This window comes from Pipistrellus kuhlii, unplaced genomic scaffold (assembly GCF_014108245.1).
Source record: "Pipistrellus kuhlii isolate mPipKuh1 unplaced genomic scaffold, mPipKuh1.p scaffold_m20_p_18, whole genome shotgun sequence".
NCBI lineage: Eukaryota > Metazoa > Chordata > Mammalia > Chiroptera > Vespertilionidae > Pipistrellus > Pipistrellus kuhlii.
In genome coordinates, this window is record NW_023425493.1 from 25,269,242 (window position 1) to 25,290,470 (window position 21,229).

A 21,229-nucleotide genomic window follows, 5' to 3' on the forward strand; every position below is an offset into this window, starting at 1 on the left:
CCTAAGCTCGTTTGCAGACGGCTTCTCGGGAGCCGGGCCTCCGTTCGAGCTGGAGACGGAGGTGAAAAGCAGGAGGCATGGAGGTTTGCTGAGAGCTTGCTCCCTGGTAGCACTCCTTCCCGGAGAAGCCCGCTGAATGGGGGTGGGGGTGGACCTAATAGGTGACAGCAGGGTGCAGAGTGGCCCATGCAGGGAGTGGAGCAGGCGCTGGGCGGTACAGAGAGCAGCCAGTCTGGACTAGGGCTGCGGTAATGATGGCTTCTGGGAAGAGAGGAGGAAAGAGGTGAGCCGAAACCGGTTTGGCTCAGTGGACAGAGCGTCGGCCTGCGGACTGAAAGGTCCCGGGTTCGATTCCCATCAGGGGCATGTACCTTGGTTGCGGGCACATCCCCAGTAGGGGGTGTGCAAGAGGCAGCTGATTGATGATTCTCTCTTATTGATGTTTCTAACTCTCTATCCTTCTCTCTTTCTCTCTGTAAAAAATCAATAAAATATATTTAAAAAAAAAAGAAAGAGGTGGGATGGGGAGCAGCTTGGTGGTTGGTTAGGCTGAGAGCAGAGGAGAGCATTGCAGGGCTGGGGGCCTGTGTGAGCCTGGAGACCCTGAGGGGAGAGCCTAAGGGAGGGGAGAGCCTAAGGGAGGGGAGAGCGCGTCTGGATGGAGACCAGAGAGGATGCTGGGAGATGAGGTGGTAAGTCCAGGTGGGGAGAGATGGGAGAAGGCACAACTTACCATTGGAATGTTCTTTTTTATTTTTCCCTATTAAAATATATATATATATATATATATATATATATATATATATATATATATATATATATATTTTAATTGATTTCAGAGAGAAAGGGAGGAGGACAGACAGACAGAAACAAAAATCAATGAGAGAGAATCATTGACTGGCTGCCTCCTGCCTGCCCCCCACTGGGGATCGAGCCCACAACCTGGCAGGTGCCCCTGACCGGAATCGAACCCGGGACCCTTCAGTCCACAGGCCGACGCTCTATCCACTGAGCCAAACCAGCCAGGGCCATCAGAAGATTCTTGGTCAGGAAGCGACATGTTCGTAATTTTGTCTTTTAGGGAAATAAGCTAAGGAGGCAGAGAGGAGGCTCCTAGTTCAGAAGTCGGTGGTGGCCTCAGGGCTGAGGTGCCGAACCATACGGGGGCTTTTGCCTGGGACATGGCAGGTGCGGGGGGGGGGGGGGGGGGGGGGGGGGGCGGGTAGGTCCGAGGTAAGAGGAAATGGTGCAGTGTGAGGCCTTGGAGTGTCTACAGAGAATCCAGCTGGAGGGGCCGAGGAGACCCTGGGGAAAGGCCGGACTCAGGGCCAGAAGTGCATCTTGGGGGGTGTCGACTGTAAGGAGGAGGAGGAGCTAGGCCATCCTGGCAGAGGCCATGCAGGAGAGAAGGGGACAGGGTCAGAACCCCAGGGGCTCCATCACAAACCAAGGAGGAGAAAGGCTCCCGAGGATAAGAGAACCAAGCACGTCCAGTGCTGAGAGGACCCGCAGGCGGAGGCCTGGGCCCTGGGGGGTTGGGGACGGAAGGACCGTTGGAGCGGCCGGTGGGGACGTTTTTAACGGCCCCAGGAAGACCGGAGCCGGACCAGGATGAGTTGCGGGGTGACTGGAATGGAAGGCTCAGAGACAGGGTTCAAGGCCTCACAGCATTGTTGCAAGAATTCTTTTTAAAAACATCACTGCTGGAGTTTAAGGAAGGAAGCTTGATGGTGAAGAGGGGAGTCGGCGTCACGCGGTGAGAGAGCAGCTTGAGAAGGACCCGCACGAAGGGCCTTTTCTGTACCCCGGGCGGGAGCCCGAGTGTGGGAGGGGAAAACGAGCACAGACGGGAGGAGAGGAAGGAAGGTCCCTCTACCCTCCTCCCGGTGACCCCCACCCCACTATCGGGGGTACCTGGGCAGCTGTGCAGATGGGCACATGGGAGAGATGGGTCAGGGTGGCCTCCGATAGGCTGTGCTCTGGGGCCTGGCTTTTCTCTGGGGAGGAGGAGGCAGGGTGCCGGCCGGAGGGGAACAGAGTTGGAAGGTGGTGGAAGGTGAAAGTGTGCAGGGAAGCTGAGGGGGAGGAGGGGACTTCTGGGTGGCATTGAAGGCCCAGATGATGTTAAAAACACAACCTGTAACGACTGGCCTGTGTGCTCAGTTGTGTGTGTGTGTGTGTGTGTTTATCTTATTGATTGATTTGAGGGAGAGAGAGGAAGAGAGGGAGGGAGAAACATGAAATTGCTGCTCCACTTATTGACGCGTTTGTTGGTTGATTCTCGTTTGCCCTGACCAGGGATCGACCCCACAACCCTGACGCCTCTGGATGACACTCACACACTGAGCTGCCCGGTCGGGGAGGGTCTGTGGGATTTCCCCCCTGGCAGACGTGGCCGTCACCAGCAGGACTCCGGACTCCGGGGCTGCCGCTGGGCGGCCCGGGGACGTCCTAGGTGGGGGGAGAAGGCGGGTCTCCGCAGTGAGTGTCTGAGGTGACTGACCGGCCGTGGGGAGGAGGAGGGCCTGGGAGCTCAGGGGAAGTCCAGGATCTACGTCAGGATGTTAGTGCAGGCACAGTGGGCGGGAGGGACAGAGAGAACGAGCCACAGTGAGGGAAGACACCGGGGACAATCCCCGTGAGTGGCCAGAGTGGAGGGGGATGCTGGAGTGGGAGCAGAGGGGAAGGTCATAGGGCAAGGGTCAAAAGGCCAGAGTTGGGGGAGACCTCCCATGAGGAGGCTGCTGGGCCACCCGTCTGAGACAGGAGCCCGGAAAGGTGGGCAGAGCATCTGGGAGGCCCCGGCAGACAGCCAAGGCCTCGCGGTGCGGCTGCCATGGCAACCGGGAACGCCACTGGCCAGTGGGATGAGAGACCAGCAGCCTCCATGGGGAGGAGTGACCGCAGGCACATTCTGAGGGAAGGGGCTGGGGGTGGTGCTGAGGGGAGGTGGGAGGGGAAGGCAAGTTCAGGGAACTTGAAAGCTGAGTCACCAGAGCGGGCAGCGTGAGCCTTGAGCAGGTATTATGGCCACGGCCTCAGTGGTTCTGGCCGCACTAGCCACGTGACCTTGGACAAGCCACTGCCCGCTGGTCTGTCATCATCCGCCCGAAGTCAGATGTCCATGCCCCGGGCTGATGTGCTGGGGCCTGTGAGAGCAGCCAGGCTGGTGCCCGACGAGAGGCAAACTGGAACAGAAGGGACAGGGCAGGGATGTGTCTGAGGAGGGACAGGGCAGGGATGTGTCTGAGGAGGGACAGGGCAGGGATGTGTCTGTGAAGGGACAGGGCAGGGATGTGTCTGTGAGAAGGGACAGGGCAGGGATGTGTCTGAGGAGGGACAGGGGCAGGGATGTGTCTGAGAAGGGACAGGGCGGGATGTGTCTGAGAAGGGACAGGGGCGGGATGTGTCTGAGAAGGGACAGGGCAGGGATGTGTCTGTGAGAAGGCAGTGACCCACGGGCCCTTCCTTGCCTCACTAGTGACCTGGACGAGCAGGGACCCTGATGGAGAAGCACAGGCCACAGCCCCTGCCTGCAGCCCCACCTGCCAGCATGCCCAAGCCCTTAGCCCCTGGGACCGCCTCCCCCCATGTTCTGTCTCCACAGCAGCCATCTCCCCCCCTCCCCCAGGTTGGGGCTCCAGGTTCTGTCTCCCCTCCCCCTCCATCCACATCCCTTCCCCCTGCCCCCAAATAAAGGAACCAAAGGTGGACAATGTGAATCTTAAATTATTATTATTTCTTCCTGTCCCTTACACCAGAGGTGGGGGGTAAGGGAAGGGGAAGGGAACAGGAGAGGGGGGTCGCCTCCCCCCCTAAGGCACTGAGTGGAGAAGCAGCAAGGAGGGAGGGCGGAGGCCACATTGTCCTCACTCCCTAGGGATGGGCCCCAGGTTTTCCCCAACCTCGGGCTCCCCTAATCGCCTGAAATGCTAAGATGAGGCCCCGAGCAACCCGACCTCCCCCTACCCCAATATATTACATCATTACTTTTTTAAATAGATACAGGGACTGGTCCCACTACCCTCCTCCCTGTGACCCCCCCTTCCCCCACTATTGGGGGGTGGGGGTACCTGGGCAGCTGTGCAAATGGGCATAGGGGTGCATGGGAGGGCGAGCACCGGGCCCCTGAACCTGCCCCTTGTAAGGAGGGGGAGGGGCCGCGAGGTGGGGCGGGGGCGGGGGTCATAGTGCAAGGCAGAACCCAGGCCACAAGGGGGGTCCAGCACCCAGCGAGGAAGGGGAGGGGGCGGAATCGGGTAGTTAAAAATCTGAAACTAGATCTCGACAGGACCCAGGGAAGAGGCTTATGTACAGAAGAGGGCGGGCTCGACCCTCAGGGGGCCCAGCGAGGTGTGATCTCGGCCTCAGTTCAGGGCCCGGCATCCCAGCTGGCGGCGGCGGAGGGAGGTGATGAGGCCGAGTGGCCGCTGGGGGCGCGCGCTCGCCGCTGGGGGCACGGCCGCCAGGGGGCGCCGGCGGGCCCGCTCTCCGCTCTCCGCTCTCCGCTCCCCCAGCCCCGCGCCCGCCCGGCCCACGCCCAGCGCCCGCCAGCCCGGGGGCGGCGTGAGTCAGGGGCGGCAGCGGCCGCACCTGGGCGGGGAGGAGGCGGGGAGCAGGCGAGGGTAGGACACAGCCCGGCCCGCCCTGCCCTCTGGCCCCGGGGAGGGAGCGGCGGGAACAAGACATTCCCTGCCCGGGGACGCGGGAGGGGCGGGAGCACGGAGCCGGGCTGCGGAGCGCACCCCTGGCTGGGCGGGGCCCCTCCCGCTGCCCCCGGGGGCAGGCGCGCCGATCGGCCACCCCGCCCCCTTCTCCTCCTGGACCCCATGACTCAGCGCTGGGAGCAGGGAGCGGGGCGGAGGGGGGCTGGGATGGCTCCTTCCTTACAGGCCCAGGCCCCCTCCCCCCAGAGGTCGTCATCCTAGCGTCTACCTTGCTTTCTCCCCCACCTACCTACCCTCCTTTGGGCCCCCCCCCCCCTTGCACTGCCAGGAAAAGGGAACAGAAACCAGGAAGGAGGGGTCTAGGAAGGGAGGGGCTGTCTGTCCTTCACCCCCTGACACAGCCAAAGCCCCAAGGGGCGTGGGGGCAGGGCAAGGCTTTGGTCCCAAGCCTCTCACCCCCTAGAAACCCGCATAGCCGAAGAGGGACCCCGGGACCCCCCACAAATCAGAAATACATTATTGCTTCCACTCCCCAGGCACAGCCGGAGACAGGGACCCCCCCTTACAACAGAGCTGTCAATATGTACATCATCCTATCGTACGGGTCACTCCTTGGGAGATCACCCCAATCGGGGGAGGCTTTTCGCCCCAAAAACCTTCTCAAGCTTGGGACTGGAATCCGGGCTCTGGGGAGGAGGGGGGATGCTTTCCGACGCCAGGGAGGTTCAGTGCTCGGACCCCCGCGCTCTGTCTGTCCGTCTGTCCAGCAGGCTCCCACTGCTTGGCATGGGCGGCTGCTCCGCCCCCCTCTTTAAGAGGACTCCACGGCGCCTTCGGCCTGCTGGGGCGTGGCGGGGGCCCCCTCCTCCTCGTCCTCATCGGGGGGCCCCGGGGTGGAGGCGGGGGGCCCGGCGGCGGCCGACTGCTCCCAGAACCGGGACAGCGAGAGGCGGAAGGTGTCCAGGTGGCCGTTGGAGAGGTCGAGGCCGGCGGGGGCGGGCGCGGCGGCCGCGGGCGGCGGGTAGTGGGGCGGGGCGTCGTCCTTGCGGCGCCGCCGGGTGCGCACCTCCAGGCAGTTCTGGCCCTTGAGGTGGCGCTGCAGGTGGTCCTCCTTGGCGAAGGCCTTGTGGCACAGGTGGCACTCGTAGGGCCGGTCCCCGGTGTGCAGGTGCATGTGGTTCTTGAGGTCGTAGCTGTGCAGGAAGCGGGCTGGGCAGTGCGGGCACGAGTAGGGGCGCTCTCCGGTGTGCTTCCGCATGTGGATCTTCAGCTTGTCGTTCCTGGCGGGCGGGGGGAGGAGAGAGGGGCCCGTCAGGACCGGGGCTTTGGCCAGATCCCCAGGCCATATGCTGCCAGCAATCCCACGCTGGCCAATACCCCTCATCCTTTGCTTCCCCGGTGCTGCCCCAGAATGCCCCCGCTGACTGCATCTCCGTGTGGCTGGGCCCAGCGCCTCATCTTTCATGCCCCACGCCCACCCCTCTGGACTCCCTTTCGCCTGTCTTCCTACCCAGGTCTCTCTCCCTGTTTCCGGTAACCTCCCCCCCCCCCCCCCAGGCCCTCCAGGCTCACCCACTTCCCCCTTCAGGTCTCCGCGGCCCCTGCCGGCCCCCTCCCCACGGGTGCTCACCGGGTGAACCGGACGCCGCAGACCTCGCAGGCGAAGGGCTTCTCGCCCGTGTGGGTCCTCATGTGGCGCGGCAGCTTGCCGGCCCCGTGGATGATCTTGTGGCAGACGGGGCACTCCTGGGGCATCTGGGAGCGGCGCTTCCGCACCCCCAGCTTGTCCTGGCCGTCCAGGCCGGGGGCCAGGGCGTCCTGGTGCAGGGAGCTCAGGTAGGCCATCAGGTCCGGGTCGATGGCATCCTCGTCGGAGCCCACGTCGTCGGGGGACAGCGGGGGCCCGGCGACCTGTGCCAGCCGGTAGGCCGAGGCGTAGGCCGCCAGCTCCTGCTCCTCCTCCTCTTCCTCGCCCTCGAAGGGCTCATAGTTCATGGGCTCCTCCGGGGGGGAGGCTGCCCCCGCGGGAGGGCTGTAGCTGTCTCCCAGCCCGCTGCCCGCACTGCTGCCCACCCTGCCCGCCGCCGCCTCCTCCTCCTCGTAGGCCAGGGGGTGGGTGGGCACCGGGGGCGCCTCGGGCCCCAGGTGGTTCGCCCGGGACCCCTTGGTCTGCAGGAACGCTTTCCGGGGCTTGCGGCTGCGGCGGGCGACGGGCCGGGCGGGCGGCGGCGGCGCCTGCGGGGGGCTGTCCTCGCCGTTGGGGACCCCCGTGGCCGTGGCCGTGGCCGTGGCGAAGGCCTCCAGGTACTGGCGGGCCCGCTCGCAGTCGTCCTGGTCCGGGCTGGGGGCCTCCAGCCCGCTGCCCTGCAGGATCTCCATGCAGGCGGCGATGACGCAGGGGATCTCCAGCAGCTGCGCGGCCTGCAGCACGGCCGGCATGTTGGCGCTGCTGGTGGTCAGCGTGGCCGTGTAGGCGAACTCGAGCAGGGCCCCCAGGGCCTCGGGCCCCACGAAGTCCAGCTCGCACACGCCGCCGGCGCCCCCGGCGCCCCCCGCGGCCGGCGCGCCGCCCCCCGCGCCGCCCCCCGCCCCCGCGCCCCCGCCCTCCGTGAACAGCTTCTTGAAGTAGTGGCTGCAGGCGGCCAGCACGGCCCGGTGCGTGCGGTACTCAAGGCCCCGCGTCCGGATGGTGAGGTCGCACAGGTGGCCCTGCTGCCGCTGCTGGTTGAGGCAGCTCAGGAGCTCGCTGCTGTGGTCCGGGAACGGGATCCCGATGAGGTCGTCCTCGGGGCTCCCCATCTTCTCCTGCCGGGCCAAGAAGGGCAGGTTAGGGGCGCTCAGCCCCGCAAGGCGACCCCCGGGAAGGAGGACCCCCCCCCCCGGGAAGGAGACCCCCCCCCGGAAGGAGACCCCCCGGAAGGAGACCTCCCGGGGAAGGAGACCCCCCGGGATGGAGACCCCCCGGGATGGAGACCCCCTCCCCGGGGAAGGAGACCCCCCGGGAAGGAGACCCCCGGGAAGGAGACCCCCCGGAAGGAGACCCCCGGGATGGAGACCCCCCGGGATGGAGACCCCCTCCCCGGGGAAGGAGACCCCCCGGGAAGGAGACCCCCCCCGGGAAGGAGACCCCCCCCGGGAAGGAGACCCCCCCTCCCCAGGAAGGAGACCCCGGGAAGGAGACCCCCCGGAAGGAGACCCCCGGGATGGAGACCCCCCGGGATGGAGACCCCCTCCCCGGGGAAGGAGACCCCCCGGGAAGGAGACCCCCCCCGGGAAGGAGACCCCCCCCCGGGAAGGAGACCTCCCCGGGGAAGGAGACCCCCGGGAAGGAGACCTCCCCGGGGAAGGAGACCCCCGGGAAGGAGACCCCCCCCCGGAAGGAGACCCCCGGGAAGGAGACCCCGGGGAAGGAGACCCCCCGGGAAGGAGACCCCGCCCCCCGGAAGGAGACTCCCAGGAAGGAGACCCCCCGGGAAGGAGACGCCCCCCCCCGAAAGAGACCCCTCCCCCTGGAAGGAGACCCCCTGGGAAGGAGACCCCCGGGAAGGAGACCCCCGGGATGGAGACCCCTTGGGGGAGGAGACCGGACCTCAGCCGAGGCTTATGGGCAGGTACTCCCCGCCAGACGCCCTTGAAAGCACTTCCCACCCCTTTACTCTCCCACAATCCCTGGCGTGCCAACAGCCCATTTCACAGACAAGGAACCTGAGGCCCCGGCAGGGGGGGTGACCGTCCAAGTTAAGCCGGACAAGGTCCAGGCTAAGGCAGAGGGCGGGGGGCCTGTGGTGCCCGCGGCTCAGCCTCCGCGAGAGCAGGGGCCCTGACTCTCCGGCCGCTGCCTGGGACCCGTCCGCCTCCCCAGCCCTCGGAAATAGCGCTGGCCTGCAGGGAGAGGGGGCTGGGGCCTGGGGCCTGATTCAGGCTCCACAAAGCGCTGGCTGAAGGACACCGGGTGGCTATGGCACCGGCCGCAGTCCTCTGAAAGGTGGGCTAACAGCCTTCCGACAGCCTAGAGGGATTCGCGTCGGACCAAGGTCTGCCATGGGTTATCTCCCCGAAGCAAGAGTGGGGAACCTTATTTTCTGCCAGGGGCCATCGGGATATTTATAACATCCTTCTCAGGCCACACAAAATTATCAACTTAAAAATTAGCCTGCTGGCCGAAACCAGTTTGGCTCAGTGGATAGAGCGTTGGCCTGCGGACTGAAAGGTCCCAGGTTCGATTCCGGCCAAGGGCATGTACATTGGTTGCGGGCACATTCCTGATGGGGAGTGTGCAGGAGGCAGCTGGTCGATGTATCGCTCTCATAGATGTTTCTGGCTCTCTATCCCTCTCCCTTCCTTGCTGTGAAAAATAAAAAATATATATTTCAAAACAAAACAAAAAACAAATTAGCCTGCTGTATTTGGTCAAATACTTAATGAACTCACCCCTCGTGCCTCGGGAGGGCCAGACCCGAGGATTCTGCAGGCCCTCGGCAGCCCGAGGGCCGGAGGTTCCCCACCCTGCCCTGGAGCGTTGGGTGTACAGTAAAACGCTAAGCTTCCCAACTCCCTCCCCCTCCTCCCTGCCCCCTCTGCTCAAAATGCATCTCCCCGCCTATGTCCCCTCTTCTCAAGGCCAGAAGGGAAACAGCTCCCAGCATCCCGTGCTCCCCCCCCCAACACACACACACATCCTTCCCTCCCCCGTGGGGCCAAGGAGCAGCAGTGCTTTGCTGGGGTGTCGCTGGCTCGGGTGCTTCCTGCCCCGCAGATAAGCATCGTCCCCGCCCCTCCCCCACTGCCAATAGGCCAAGTTCCAGTCCCACCCCTCTCTACCTCTGCTACCACCACCACCATCACCGCAACCTCTCCCGCTCCATCCCGGCCCCAGAGGGCCGTCCCCCAGCCTCTGGGCTTTCCCCCACCCGCCCGCCCACTCCGCATGCCCAGAGGAGGGTACGCTGCCAGCAATCCCAAGGGGAAGGGGTGGTGGAGAGTCTGGCCTGCCTGGAAGTGTGGCGATCTGTCTGCCTCAGGTCTTGGCTCTCCTGCTGCTGCCGCCGGCTTGCGGAATGAGCTTGGGCAAGTCATTTCAACCCCAGACTTTAATCTCCTTAGCTGCACCAGGAGGGGGTGGGAGGGGAGGCCCGAGGGGGTGGGAGTGGAAGCCCCTTTATTCCTGACATGAAGACAAAAGTCGGGGCCTGGGAAGAGCTGGGCTCTGGAACCCTCACTCTGCACAGATTAGCTCCGTGACCTTCAACGAGGGATTCCATCTCTGCATCTCCTTCCTCCTCTACAACAGGAGGCCTAGGATGGAGGTGGCTCTGGCAAAGTGTGGCACCGGTCTGAGCCTGACACCACAGCAGGGGCTCGGTAAAAGCTGGGCCTTGGGAGGGAGAAGCCAGGCCTGGCCTGAGGGCAGATTCCACTGCCCAGGAGGCCTCCCGCCTCGCCTCCACTAGGGCTAGGAAAGATCTGCCTGCCTCCCTCCCTCCCTCAGTCATCCCCCCAGGAGTCGAGTTACGACCAGCGACATGACCTTGGACAAGTCACTTCCTTTCCCGAGGAGGCCCGAAGGGACCTAGAAGGGACTTGACCTAGATGATCCCGAGGACAAGGCGGACCCCTGACATTTCCCTCGGGTTCCTGTCACTCCCCGAGGCCGCTGGGCCGGTGTGGATGGGGAAAGGTATTTGGGGGGAGGAGCCGGGGGAGGCCAGGGCCACGCATGCGTTTCCTCTTTAAGACATAAGAACCGCATTGTCTGTGCCTGCCTCCTGCCTGGCACCTTCATGGCGATGCCAACACGGCACAGCAGCTCGGAGTGAGTGGCACCCACGTGAGGGTCTCGGGCTTCGCAGCCACACCTCAGTGGCCTTAGGACAGTCCGCCGCTCCCACCGTAAGTCCCCAAGCCACGTCCCTCCCCGGGGCCGCCGTGTGGGAGCTCCCCGGGCCTGAGGCCCTCCTGCCCGCACGTCACAAACAGTACCCGCCTGGGCGGCTCCAGGGCTCAGAACAAACAGCCCGGTGGGCAGACGCAGCAGTGGCCACCCTCCTGGGCCCAGGCAGATCCTGTCCTTCCAGAGGGGGATGGGTGTGGCTGCCCTCCTTGTCCATTGGCCGGGAGCTGGACACCCACAGGCACGTGGCTCATCCCATCCCTCTCCCTCCCTCCCCGCCCCACCCATTCCCGCTGCTCAGCCCGCCCCCTCTCTCCCACCCTGGGGCCAGTCTCCATGGCAGTGCGGTGTGGTGGGGGCACCGGCCGGCTGACCCTGCTGCCAGGCCAGAAGCTCGGGCTGGCACACTGCACCATGTGCACCGGGCTTGGGCCAAGGTGGGTATTTAACCCCTTAGGTCCAGCTCCCATGCCCATGCCACCAGGTAGCAATGGAGGAGGGAAGAGGCCGAGGGCACAAGGCACACGTGGGAAGGGCAGGTATTCGTAGGGTTCTCTAGCTTCTGGGAAACTCCCCCAGCCCTTACCCAGGGCTCTGGCACCCAAGCCAACCTAGGTGCCACCTGGAACTACGCTGGTGCCAACCAGGCCAAGGGGGCACTCCTAGCCCCATCATCTGGGAGGGGTGGACGGGGTGGAGGCCTCCCCCTTCTCTCTGCCAGGGTGGGGCACTGGTGCCAGGATGCCCACCCCACCTTGGGCACCCTTCCCACCTCTGCATCCCAGAGGGCCCAGCCCCCTGACGCCCCATGAGGGCGGCCCATCCCCGCCCAGCCTGGCATGCCCCCTCTTGCTAAGACCTTGTGGGCATGGGCGTGTGGTGGTGGGGGGGCAGCTGTGCCAGGGAACCAGGCGAGGTCTGTTTGGTCTGTTTGCCTGGTAGGGGGAAGAACTGGGGGGCCCCGCCCCATCGCTCCCCCCTTTCCTGCCACCCCCCAGGCTCCCCTCACTGTCGGGCCTGCTAGACCGGCCAAGCCAGTGGGCAGCTCTCTTGAAACTGGGCCCTGAGTCAAGCCTGCCCCATCGCCGATGGGGGAAGACTTTGGGGTGAGAGAGGCAGGAGCCCTCCGTGCCCAAGGGCAGCTGCCAGGGCGTGCCCACCGCCGAGAACCCAAAGGCAGAGGCCGTGAGGAGGCCCGAGCCTGGGAAGGAACGGAGGCCAGGGCGCTTTCCAGGGCTGACCTCAGGCAGCGTCCAGAGCCGGGGCGGGGGCACCGGGGCCAGCAGCGCCGGCTCCCGCCAGCTCAGGAGCTGGGCGCCGAGGCCCCGCGGGGGCAGCTGAGTGACGCCGGCCCCCCTTCCCCGCACCCTGGGGATTAGGGGAGTGAGGCTTAGTGTGGGGGGCAGCAGGCGGAACCAGGATTAGCAGCGGAGAAAATAGATATGGGCCCGAGACACGGCCACACGGAGCGCCCCCGCCACGGGCTCCGAGGCCCCCACCTCGGGCTCTGCCAGGGCACCCGCCCAGCGGGCCAGGCCTCTCCAGGTGCAGCGGCGGCCGGGGGCAAGGGGGCAGGAGGACCGGGCTGTGACAGCCTCCCGCCAGGGGCGATGGGGAGACCCACACGGCCAGCCCCCTCTCCCCCTTCCTTCATTCTCCTCGCCATCCCTCAATTCCCACCTGACTCCAGCCTCGGGTTCTCTTCCTGTTTTTTTTTAATGTTTTTTTTTGAGCTAAGTTTGCACGAAGCCCAGGGCTCTGGCCTGTGGCTGGACCAGGGGCTTGGGGAACTAGGACAGCCGGTCCGAAGTCCTCGGGGACCCAGGAATCCCGGTTTCCTCCGCGTCTCCCACCCCTGCCCGGGGCCTCTGGGGCCCGGGGCCGGAGCCATCTGGACCGCCTGGCTGGGAAGGCAGGGTGAGGGGTGAGCTGAGTCCCCCGCCGGGTCTGACGGACTTCGGAGGGACGGCGCTGCCCGGGGATGCCCGCCCGTCCATGGAGCCCTCCCCTCACCGCCCCAGCCCCTCCAAAGCGGGCGCATGGCCTCCCCCTCCCCCATAGGCTGCTTCCCCTCCGAACTTCACCACCCCCGGCTCTCACACTTCCTGGGGGCCTAGGCGGGGAAGGGAGACCGCAAGCCACGAAGGGGGAAGGAGGCGAGGGGAGCCGGCTGCTTCCCGGTGCTGTTGGGGCTCAGCTTCTCCTCCCTCAAAATCCCCAATTCCTGGTGCCTCAGCCCCTGAGATGGGGGGACCTCAGTGCTCTCTCACACGCTCTACCCCGGGACACGGGCCCCAGCCCCCCGCTCCCCGGCCCGCACCGGGGGCCTAGGAGGAAGAGAAAAGATGGCGGAGGGAGGGATGAGGGTACCTCCCTCTCACCCAGCCTTCCCCTCTTCATCTTGGGGGACCCCTGCCCATCCGCGAGGCTCCAGCCTGGGCCCCTTGTCTTGGCTTCCTGCTCTGTCCCCAGGTGCCTTCTCCGACCCTTGTCCCCTCTCCGCCACGCGTTCTCCCTTCAGCCCTTGCCCGGCTCCTGCCTCCACTGCCACCTCCGGGCCCGGAGGCCTCGCCCTCTCCCGCCCGGTTCTCTCTCAGGTCTCTCCCACTTTCTCCGAGTCGCCCTCCTCCACGGGTCTCTGATCCTCTCCCCAGGGCGCTCAGCTCAGCAGAGAGAGGGACCGAGGGATTCCATCAAGGAGCCTGGCCTGCCCCCTAAGGCCTGGCGCGGCCACGGGATGGCCACGTTAGGGCACCCATGCCTCCCTCCCAAACGAAGCACAGGACCAAAACCGGGGGCCGGTTGGGGAGCATGGGTGGGGGGTACAGTGAAAGCGGATGTGGGGGGGAAGGAGGACAACCCAGGCTTCTCTGCCCGTCAGAGTTTCCAGCCCTGAAGCTGCTGGACTTTCCCCGGAGGTGCCCACCCTGAGCCAGGCGCCTGCCCGGCACAGCCCGCAGCCACCAGGGTTCCCAGCAGGGTCCGCCCGAGGCTGCCAGCTCCTCTTGGGGCCCCGAGGAGATGGCACAAGGTGCCAGGGTCTGCCCGGTGCCCACCCCCTCCCCCCAGCCTGGTGTCTCTGGCTGGGTAATTGAGCCGGCTGGTAATCGCACACCCGCCAAGCCGACAGCAGAAACCTGAGCCCCCCAGCCCCAGAGGACACCCCAGCTCTATCCCCGGAGCCCGGCTCCCTGCCAGCCCGTCCGACCTCCTGTCCTGGCGCAGCGCAGCAACCCCAGCTCCCGCAGGCCCCTTCTCGGGCTCTGCTGTGCCCCTGGGTCCCCCGGACACGGAGGCCTCCCCATGCTCTGCTCCCCGGAACTTCGGCTCCCTAACCCCCCAGAGACGCGTGGACACCCTCTTCCAAACCTGTTTTCCAGCCCCTCTCTGACCCTTGTCCAATTCTAGGCCTCCAAGCCTCCCCAGGGCCTGAGCTCCCCAGCCGGCGCGGGGCCTACTCACCTGAACGCGGAGGGGCCTTGCCGGCAACTCCTCTTGGCCCCTGGGGGGGAGCGGGCTGGGAGGGGTGGGGGAGGGCCCGGCAGGGGGGTAGGTGGGGTGGCTGTTCCTCGCTCCAGCTCCCTCCTTCAAAAGGGCCGCCCACGACCTGGCCCAGCCCCTCCCCCCACAGCCTGAACTCTCTGGGTGCTACCCCCTCCCCCCGGCTTGGAGGGAGGGGTTACCAGAGGGCTGGAAGCGTGGGAGAGGGCCTGAGTCTCCGCCGTGGTGCAGAGCCCCAGCTGCACCCACCCCCGCCTGCCCTCCGTCCCGAAAGGGGAAAAGGTGAGCAGGAGGAAAGGTAGGCGCCAGGACAGTCCAGGAGGACAGAGGTGAAGAGGAGCAGTGGGCGAGGCTGCTGGAGGTGGGACCAGGAGAAGGAAGAAGGGAGGGGAGGGGACAGGAGGTGGCTGTGGCTAGGAGAGGGGGAGGAGGGGAACCTCGGACAGTCAGTGCCAGGGGTGACAGGTGCCCAGGTCCCAGCCCCTAGGGGCATATGGTGTGAAAGGGGGCCGCCAGGAGGCCCTCCAGACCCCGGGAGGGCCCTCTGCCCCCTTGGGAGGTGGCCGAATTCTCCCCACCCTAGACTGGGCTGGGGCCCTTAGGGGCTGGGCAAGGCGGCACCCCGCCCTCCCCATGCCTCACCCCAAACCCACTCACATACCACAGTTCCTTGCTCGGGCGCCAGCCCCTGCCAACCAGGCCAGGGGGCAGCACTGGTGCCAGCCCCCGATGGCCAGGGGGACCACGGGGCGAGAGCTGGCCGGGGGGAGGTGGACAGATGGGGGGAGCTGTGGGCACCGAAAGAGGAAGGAGCGGAGAGGGGGCATCTGCTGGGAAGGGCGCCTAGCCCCACCCCTTGCGCAAGCAAGCTGCTGCCACCCTGGCCGGTTGGGTGGGACCCGCCTGGGCCTGAGGGGCAACTCAGGAGGGCTCGGAGCCCAGACAGGGGTGGGCCACAGAGCCCTGCTGAAACAACTCCAGGGGGCTCTTAAATGAGGGCACTCTCGTGGCCCCCACACGCTAGGCCATCCCAAGTCCTGTGGGGCTGGGGGGACCTCAGAAACGCCCCCCAAAATGTCCCTTCCCCTTTCCCCCCAACAGCTGCTGGCTCAATGCCGCTGGCCTGCTGCCCCTCACCAGCTCCCGTCCCGGTTGGCACCTACCCACCAGGATGCTGGCAGTCGTGCCCTCTCTCCCTCCTACCCCCCTGCTCCCAGCGCCCCATGCCAACTGTGGGCCTGGGGTGGGGGAGGGTCACCCCTGTGCCTTGGTGCCAGCCAGGCGGGCCCAGGCCCCCCGGACCTACCGATAAGACCCAAGACCCTGTTCTCAAACAACCTCGAGGCGGCGCACGGATCCGGCCTGCAGAGAGCCCGGGGCACAGCCTGGTGAACAGTTATTGGAGGCTCCACTCCCCAAGGTCTCTCCCCGCCGCCAGGCGCCAGCCTCCCGGCATTCCCCCTGCCCGAGCGTTTGCTTGGGCACCAAAGTCAACTGCAATTCCCGAGAGCCTCAATGCCAGAGACCTAGGAGGGAGTCGGGTGGGGCTGCCGTCTGCCCTTTGATCCCCATAAAGGAGGGAGCCAGCCTAGAGGGCAGGGGATAGGGAGGGAGTCCGTGGGGCCCCTCCGTTTCACCCCTGCCAGGGGCAGCAGGGCAGGGTGTGGGCATCTCTTGGGTGGAGTCCTAAGGTGACAATGAGCAACATGTCTCAGCAGGGGAGGTGGATGTCAGTCCTGGGAACATGGTGTCACAGGGGAACAGGATGAGAAGCAGGTAGGGGGAAGGCAGAGGGCACCCGTGTCCCAATTCATCCCACTCCTGGCATTGATTTCCATCCAGACACAGTTCCAGATTTAACCAAATTGAGAGATCAAGGACTACAACTCCCAGTATGCACCACAGTTGTTTTGCATATTACCTTGGGAGTTGTAGTTCCCTTGAGAAGCCCTGTGCTCTTTCTTCTGGTCCCCAGAGTCCTGGCTGATGGGGTGGGGAGGGCCGAGCCCCAGACCTGGTCAGTCGCTAATCTCCGAGGAGACTGTGTTTCGGAGAGATAAAAGGCTGGGAGGTCCGTGATGCGGGGAGAGAACCATGCTCCCAGGCAAAGGGGGAGGAAAGGAGGAAGGAAGGAAGAGAGGATGTCTGTTGAAAGGGGCATATGGGTGGGGAGGAGTGGGGGGGGGCAGTGGAAACAGGAAGGAAACCAAAGCCAGAGACATGAGGTCGAAAGCAAGGTTTGGTGGAGCCCCACTCCGAGGCCTGGCAGGGACTGGGAAGGCATTTCCCCGTACCGCTCTGTGACCTGGGGAGGCGTAAGGGGAATTAGGAATGTCCAGCGATGGCAGGCCGGGGTGTTCGCGGCGGCGGCGCTGGCTCAGTTTGCCCGTCACCAGCACCTGGGCATCCTAGTGGATCTGGCACAGGGGTTTGGTGGCTGGGATCTGGCTCTGGAATACTAACAGGCCGAGAGAGGGGCCGGGGGACCTAAGGGACAGGCCTGAGGGGCGTCCGGCGGAGCGAGGTACGTGTGGGACAGGCCCAGGTGTGAGGTCAAGGACTCTGCTGGCCAAGGAGGGCGCTGTCCTCCGGCCGGTCCCTCCGGGCCGAGGCCATGGCCGCTGGATGCCAAGGCCGCCGGCCTCCCACCCACCTCGAGAGCCGAGAGCCAGGCCCTCTAGTCGCCCTGTGGTCTCTGCTAAGGGAGGTTCGCCGGTGCCAGGAAGCCCGTGAGCATTCGCCGTGGGAGCGCGGGGCCCTTCCTTGGCGGCAGTGGAGGTCAGAAGTGGGCAGAGGCTGTGCTGAGACCACTGCGCTTGGCTCCTCACGGCTCCAGGACACACGCTGCCAGCCCCAGCCAAGACTCGCCAAGACCTGGGCCTGGCCGGGTGGGGCGGTGGGGGGGGGGGGGTCTCTCGTGCCCTTCCGAAGCCCTTGCTGGTGGACTACAGTAGTCCTGACCCCTTCCCCCCAGTCCCCCAGGCCCGCCTTGGCGCCTGGCCGCCTGTGTGTTGGCAGGCCTGGGGGTGGGGGGGCGGCGAGGCAACTTCAAACTGTCCGGGCAAAACGTCAAGTTTACTCACGAGTTTACTCAGCAGAAGGAGGGGGAAGAGGCCAGGGCAGGCACACCCCATGCCAGGGTCCTATCTGTCCCCACCTTCCTCCCGCACCCTCCTCTTCAGCCCGAGGCCAACACGGGCATGGGCTCCAAGGCCTGGTGCCGGGGCAGCCCTGACTCTCTCGGAAGGTCAGGGAGCGGGGCTCGCCGAGGCAGGAAGCCCTGAAGCAGGCCCAGAGGCTCCCGTCGGCGGGCAGGGCCCTGCCCGGGGCCCATTCGTGGCCCGTCTCGGGGCCTCGGCGCCCGGGGAGAACTGGGTCTCTTGGACAGCAAGCAGGAAGCAGTACCGGGCCAGGCCTCCTCCACCTGAGCGGTCCCCGAGGCAGTGCCTTCTGACCCCAGATGCCCAGTCCTTGGCTGTGCCTCGGGCAGCCTGATGCCATCTGGGCAGCCATAGAACCAGGGGCTGCTGCTTTCAGCCTCGGCTTGGAATGGGGGGCTAGCACCCGTGTGACCTACTTCCCCTTCCGCCGCTCCACCTGCTTTCATTCTCCGCTCCTCTGCCCAGCCATGGCCGGCCCCTCAGAGCCTCCCGGTCCCCCATGCCCGTGCCCGCCGGGCCCCCCTCCCCCACCCTTCCCCAGGGTGCCAAGTGCAAGCACACAAAGGGCCCGATGGTGCATTGTTAGCCCAGCCCCCGCTGCCCGCCGCGCCCTCCTGGGGCAGGCACCAGGCCAAGGAGGAGCTGAAGGCCCTGGGTGCCAGGGGGCACCACAGGGAAGGGGGGAGAGGTCGGCACCTGTCTCCCCGACACGGGCGCACACCAGCCTGGGCTGGCGGTGAGGAGAGCGCCTCGTTAGGGCAGGCCTCGCTCCTGACACCTGAGCCCAGTGGGCACTGCCTCCTCTCTTCCCCAGAGCCCCTTTCCTGTGGCATTAACCCCTTCCCGACCCCTGTGCTCAGGCTGGGGGAGGTGTGGTACCCACGGGAGGGGACAGTGTCTGGGGGTGCCCGCCGGCTGCATGGTGCCCACAGCAACCGTGTAACAGAGGCGCGCTGGGGGAGCTGGGTCCCCGGGGCCAAGGACAGCAGGCGTTGGCAGAGATTTCTCCTTGTTTCATCAGCTGCTCCGGAGGGACCCCCCTGCCCTTCCCAGTCAGCACGAAGGAGGAACGCTACCACCCAGACTCGGTCACCAATATGTCCCTCCCCAGACCAGCACAGCCAATCCCCGTGCCCACTCTCCGCTCCCAACCTGATGCCCACTCCATGCCAGTTCTCCCAGCAGTGCCAGGCAGGTACAGGGGTGACCAAACCAGTTGGTGTGTGTGCAGGGGGGGGGAGATGGAAAGAGAAGCAGGAGGCAACCCCATAATCCTCCAGGCCTCACCCCCACACACATACATCCTCAGGGAACAGCGAGTTCCTATCCTGGTTTAACCCCTCGCTGCCTGATCCGCCCCCCCCCCCCCCCCCCCCCGCCCCTGATGCACGGCCTCCCTCCTCCAGAAATAAGCCGGGGGAAGGGGAAATAGCTGGCTGACTCATTCCCGCTCTCAGCTGCAGCTAAGGGTCTCTCAGGCCTCAGGGTGGGGGTCAATTCAAGAATGCCCTCCACCTGGCCCGGAAGCCAGGACAGCCCGCCGGTCTCCCCTCTCCCCGGCACCCACTTCCGGTGTCCCAAACTAGGTCAGCAGCGCTCGTTTCCTGTGGGTCAGCTCGGCACCGGCTCCTCTGCCCCTCCCCTGCTCCCGACCCAGGCTCCCCCCTCCCGGGGCGCCCCGAGGTCTCACCACGTCTCCGCCGCCCTTTGATACGTGGGGGTAGTGCGGGGCGGGGGGCAGGGACCCGCCCTCTCTCCAAACACCGGCCGGGCCGGGGCGCCCGGGCAGGCACGTGTCCGGGCACAACCCGCTGCCCACGCCGCCCCCCTCCACTCCGGCCCCCCCGGCTCCGGCCGGGACACGTCGCTCGCTGACTTGGGGTGGGGTGGGGTGGGGTGGGGTGGGAGGAGGGAACGCTGGGAATGGGGAGCAGCGCCCCCCGCCCCGGGCAGCCCGCTCCCGGCGGCGCTCCCCGCGGTCCCCACCGCCCAGGGGCGACCCCCACCCCGGGGAGGGCAGGTGCGCCGGCGGCGGGGTGCGAGCCGCAGTCCCTCCCCGTCACCCACCCTCGCCCCGGGGCCTGGGGGGCACTGAGCCGGCTTTGGAAGGCGGCGGCGGCGGGGTGCAGCCGGAGGAAGGGAGCGGGGTGAAGGACGGCGGAGAGGGGGGTCGCTCCCTGCCGCTCGGGGGGTGTCGCTGAGCCCCACTCCCAGGCCGGGAGCGCGGCGCTGGCAGCGCAGGAAACCGAATAGTCCGGCCGGTAACTTTCCCCCGGGCCGCCGCTCCCTCCCCGCGCGGCCCCCACCCCGCACGCCGCTGGCCCGGGGCCAGCCCGCAGCGCCGGGGGGCGCGGGGGGCGGGGAGCGTGTCCCAGTTAGAGCCCGTCAGCCTTTCCGCTCCCTCCGCGCCGCCGGCCGGGGTCCGCCCGCCAGCAGCCACGGGGGCCGGGGGGCCGCGCCGCGCCGCCTCGCCCGCCCTCCCGGCATCCCGGGGCCGCCGGGCTGTCTGATCCCCGAAAGTGCAGAGAAAGTTTCCGGGGACCTTCCGCCCCGGCGGGGAGCGGCCGCCCGCCGGTCCCCCTCTGTCTCCCTTTCCTCCCAGTTAAAACCAGTCCCAAAGAGCCGAGGTGTCGGGGAGGCGCGGGGAAGGGGAGTGGTGGCAATCCAGCCTGCATGCGTGTGCGTGGGGGGGTCCCACTCCCAGGACGGACGAAGGACACTGCAGCAGTTTGGGATCCGGGGGCCCCGGGCCGCGAGAAGAAGTGGGGGACACTCACCTCTCCGCCGCGGGGGCCGCCGGCTGGAGCCGCGGAGGCGCAGTGCGCGGGGAGGAGCGCGTCCCCCGCCAGGCCCGGGGGCGCGGGGCCCTGCGCCGGTCCTGGTCAGAAGGCCGCGGTCAGCCGCTCGCCGCTCTCTGCTGGGGGGCTCCTCCTCCGCAGCCCTCGGCCTCCTCCTGCCGCCCGCCCCCCCTCGGCCGCGGGAGCCGCACATTCACCTGGCTCCCACCCGCCCCCCCTCCGGGCCCGCCTCACCTGTCCTGCTGTCTCACCTGTCCTCCAGCCTGCTTTCCCCCCATCCCTCCCCTCCCTCCCCCCGCCCCCTGCCACCCCCCAAACTCCCCCCCCAACCCTTAGCAACACCCTCTGTCACTTCCTGGTTTTTCACCCGCCCCCCGGGCCCCCCTCCCTCCACCCAATAAGGACATAAACTTCAACCCCTCGGTCCAGCCAGTCCCTGCAGGGCGCCGATGGGTCCCTCCCTCCCTCCTCCGCTGCCTTCCCCCGAGCTCTCCCTCTGCTCCCCGAGCCTTTCCCGCCTCCCCTCTTTTCCCACCCGCTTCCCTCTCTCGCTCTCTCCCCCTTCACCTGCCGCGGTCCCTTTCCCTCTCTCTTTCTCCCTTTCTCCCTCCCTCGCTCCCCTCCAGCCCCTATCTCCCGCAGTCCACCTTAACCGGAGCCCCGCCCCGGACCGCTAGCCAGCCCTCCGCCGCGGCCCCGCCCCTCCCGGCCCTCCACCGCCCCGCCCGCCCATTGGCCCGAGCGCCCGCCCGTCCCCACTGGGTCCCGCCCAGCGCTCGGCCAGGAACGGGGCGGAGCGGAGGGGCTGGCCTGCGAGCTGGAGGAGGGGCAGGGGCGGAGGAGGGGCAGGGGCGGGGGGAGGACGGAGGGGTGGGGGGAGGGTGGTTAGTGTCCGCAGCGGTCGGGGAAACGAGCACCCCCTTCCAGGGCTCCCACGCCTCCAAGAGGGGTTTTCTGTAGGGTCAGCACCTTGGCAGGGAAGGGTATAAGAGCTTAGAGACAGGCTGGGTGGGGGTGAGGCGGGGACTTGGGGGATGGAGGGGGGTCCCGTGAGAGGGGCTATAATCAGGTCAGGGCCCCGGGAAGAAGTAGGGGGAGGGGAAGGAAGCCACCAGGCCCTGGACTCCAGCTCCTACGCCCCGTCCCTCCTCCTCCCCCAAAGGGAGCGGGGGAGTAGAGGCTGCGAGCACCCTGCGTCCCCCCCCACGCGTG

At 66.7% G+C, this 21,229-nt stretch overlaps 1 protein-coding gene and 1 pseudogene across 6 annotated transcripts; both read right to left on the reverse strand.

Moving 5' to 3' along the window:
* Positions 1-3,718: 3,718 nt before the first annotated feature.
* Positions 3,719-5,008, reverse strand: LOC118721704 (annotated as a pseudogene).
* A 161-nt stretch (positions 5,009-5,169) lies between these two features.
* Positions 5,170-20,375, reverse strand: ZBTB7B (zinc finger and BTB domain containing 7B). Of its 6 annotated transcripts, none has more exons than XM_036443126.2 (4): positions 20,252-20,363; positions 19,997-20,097; positions 6,298-7,472; positions 5,170-5,947 (listed from the first exon to the last, which is right to left on the reverse strand). In XM_036443126.2, the coding sequence occupies exons 3-4, from the start codon at positions 7,464-7,466 to the stop codon at positions 5,479-5,481; spliced, it is 1,638 nt and encodes a 545-aa protein (XP_036299019.1). In that variant the 5' UTR covers positions 7,467-7,472; positions 19,997-20,097; positions 20,252-20,363; the 3' UTR covers positions 5,170-5,478. The 6 variants fall into 6 exon arrangements, with proteins under 6 accessions (XP_036299019.1, XP_045439292.1, XP_036299021.1 ...); XM_045583336.1 differs by having other exon boundaries at positions 20,269-20,287; XM_036443128.2 differs by lacking the exon at positions 19,997-20,097 and having other exon boundaries at positions 20,252-20,375.
* Positions 20,376-21,229: the final 854 nt, after the last annotated feature.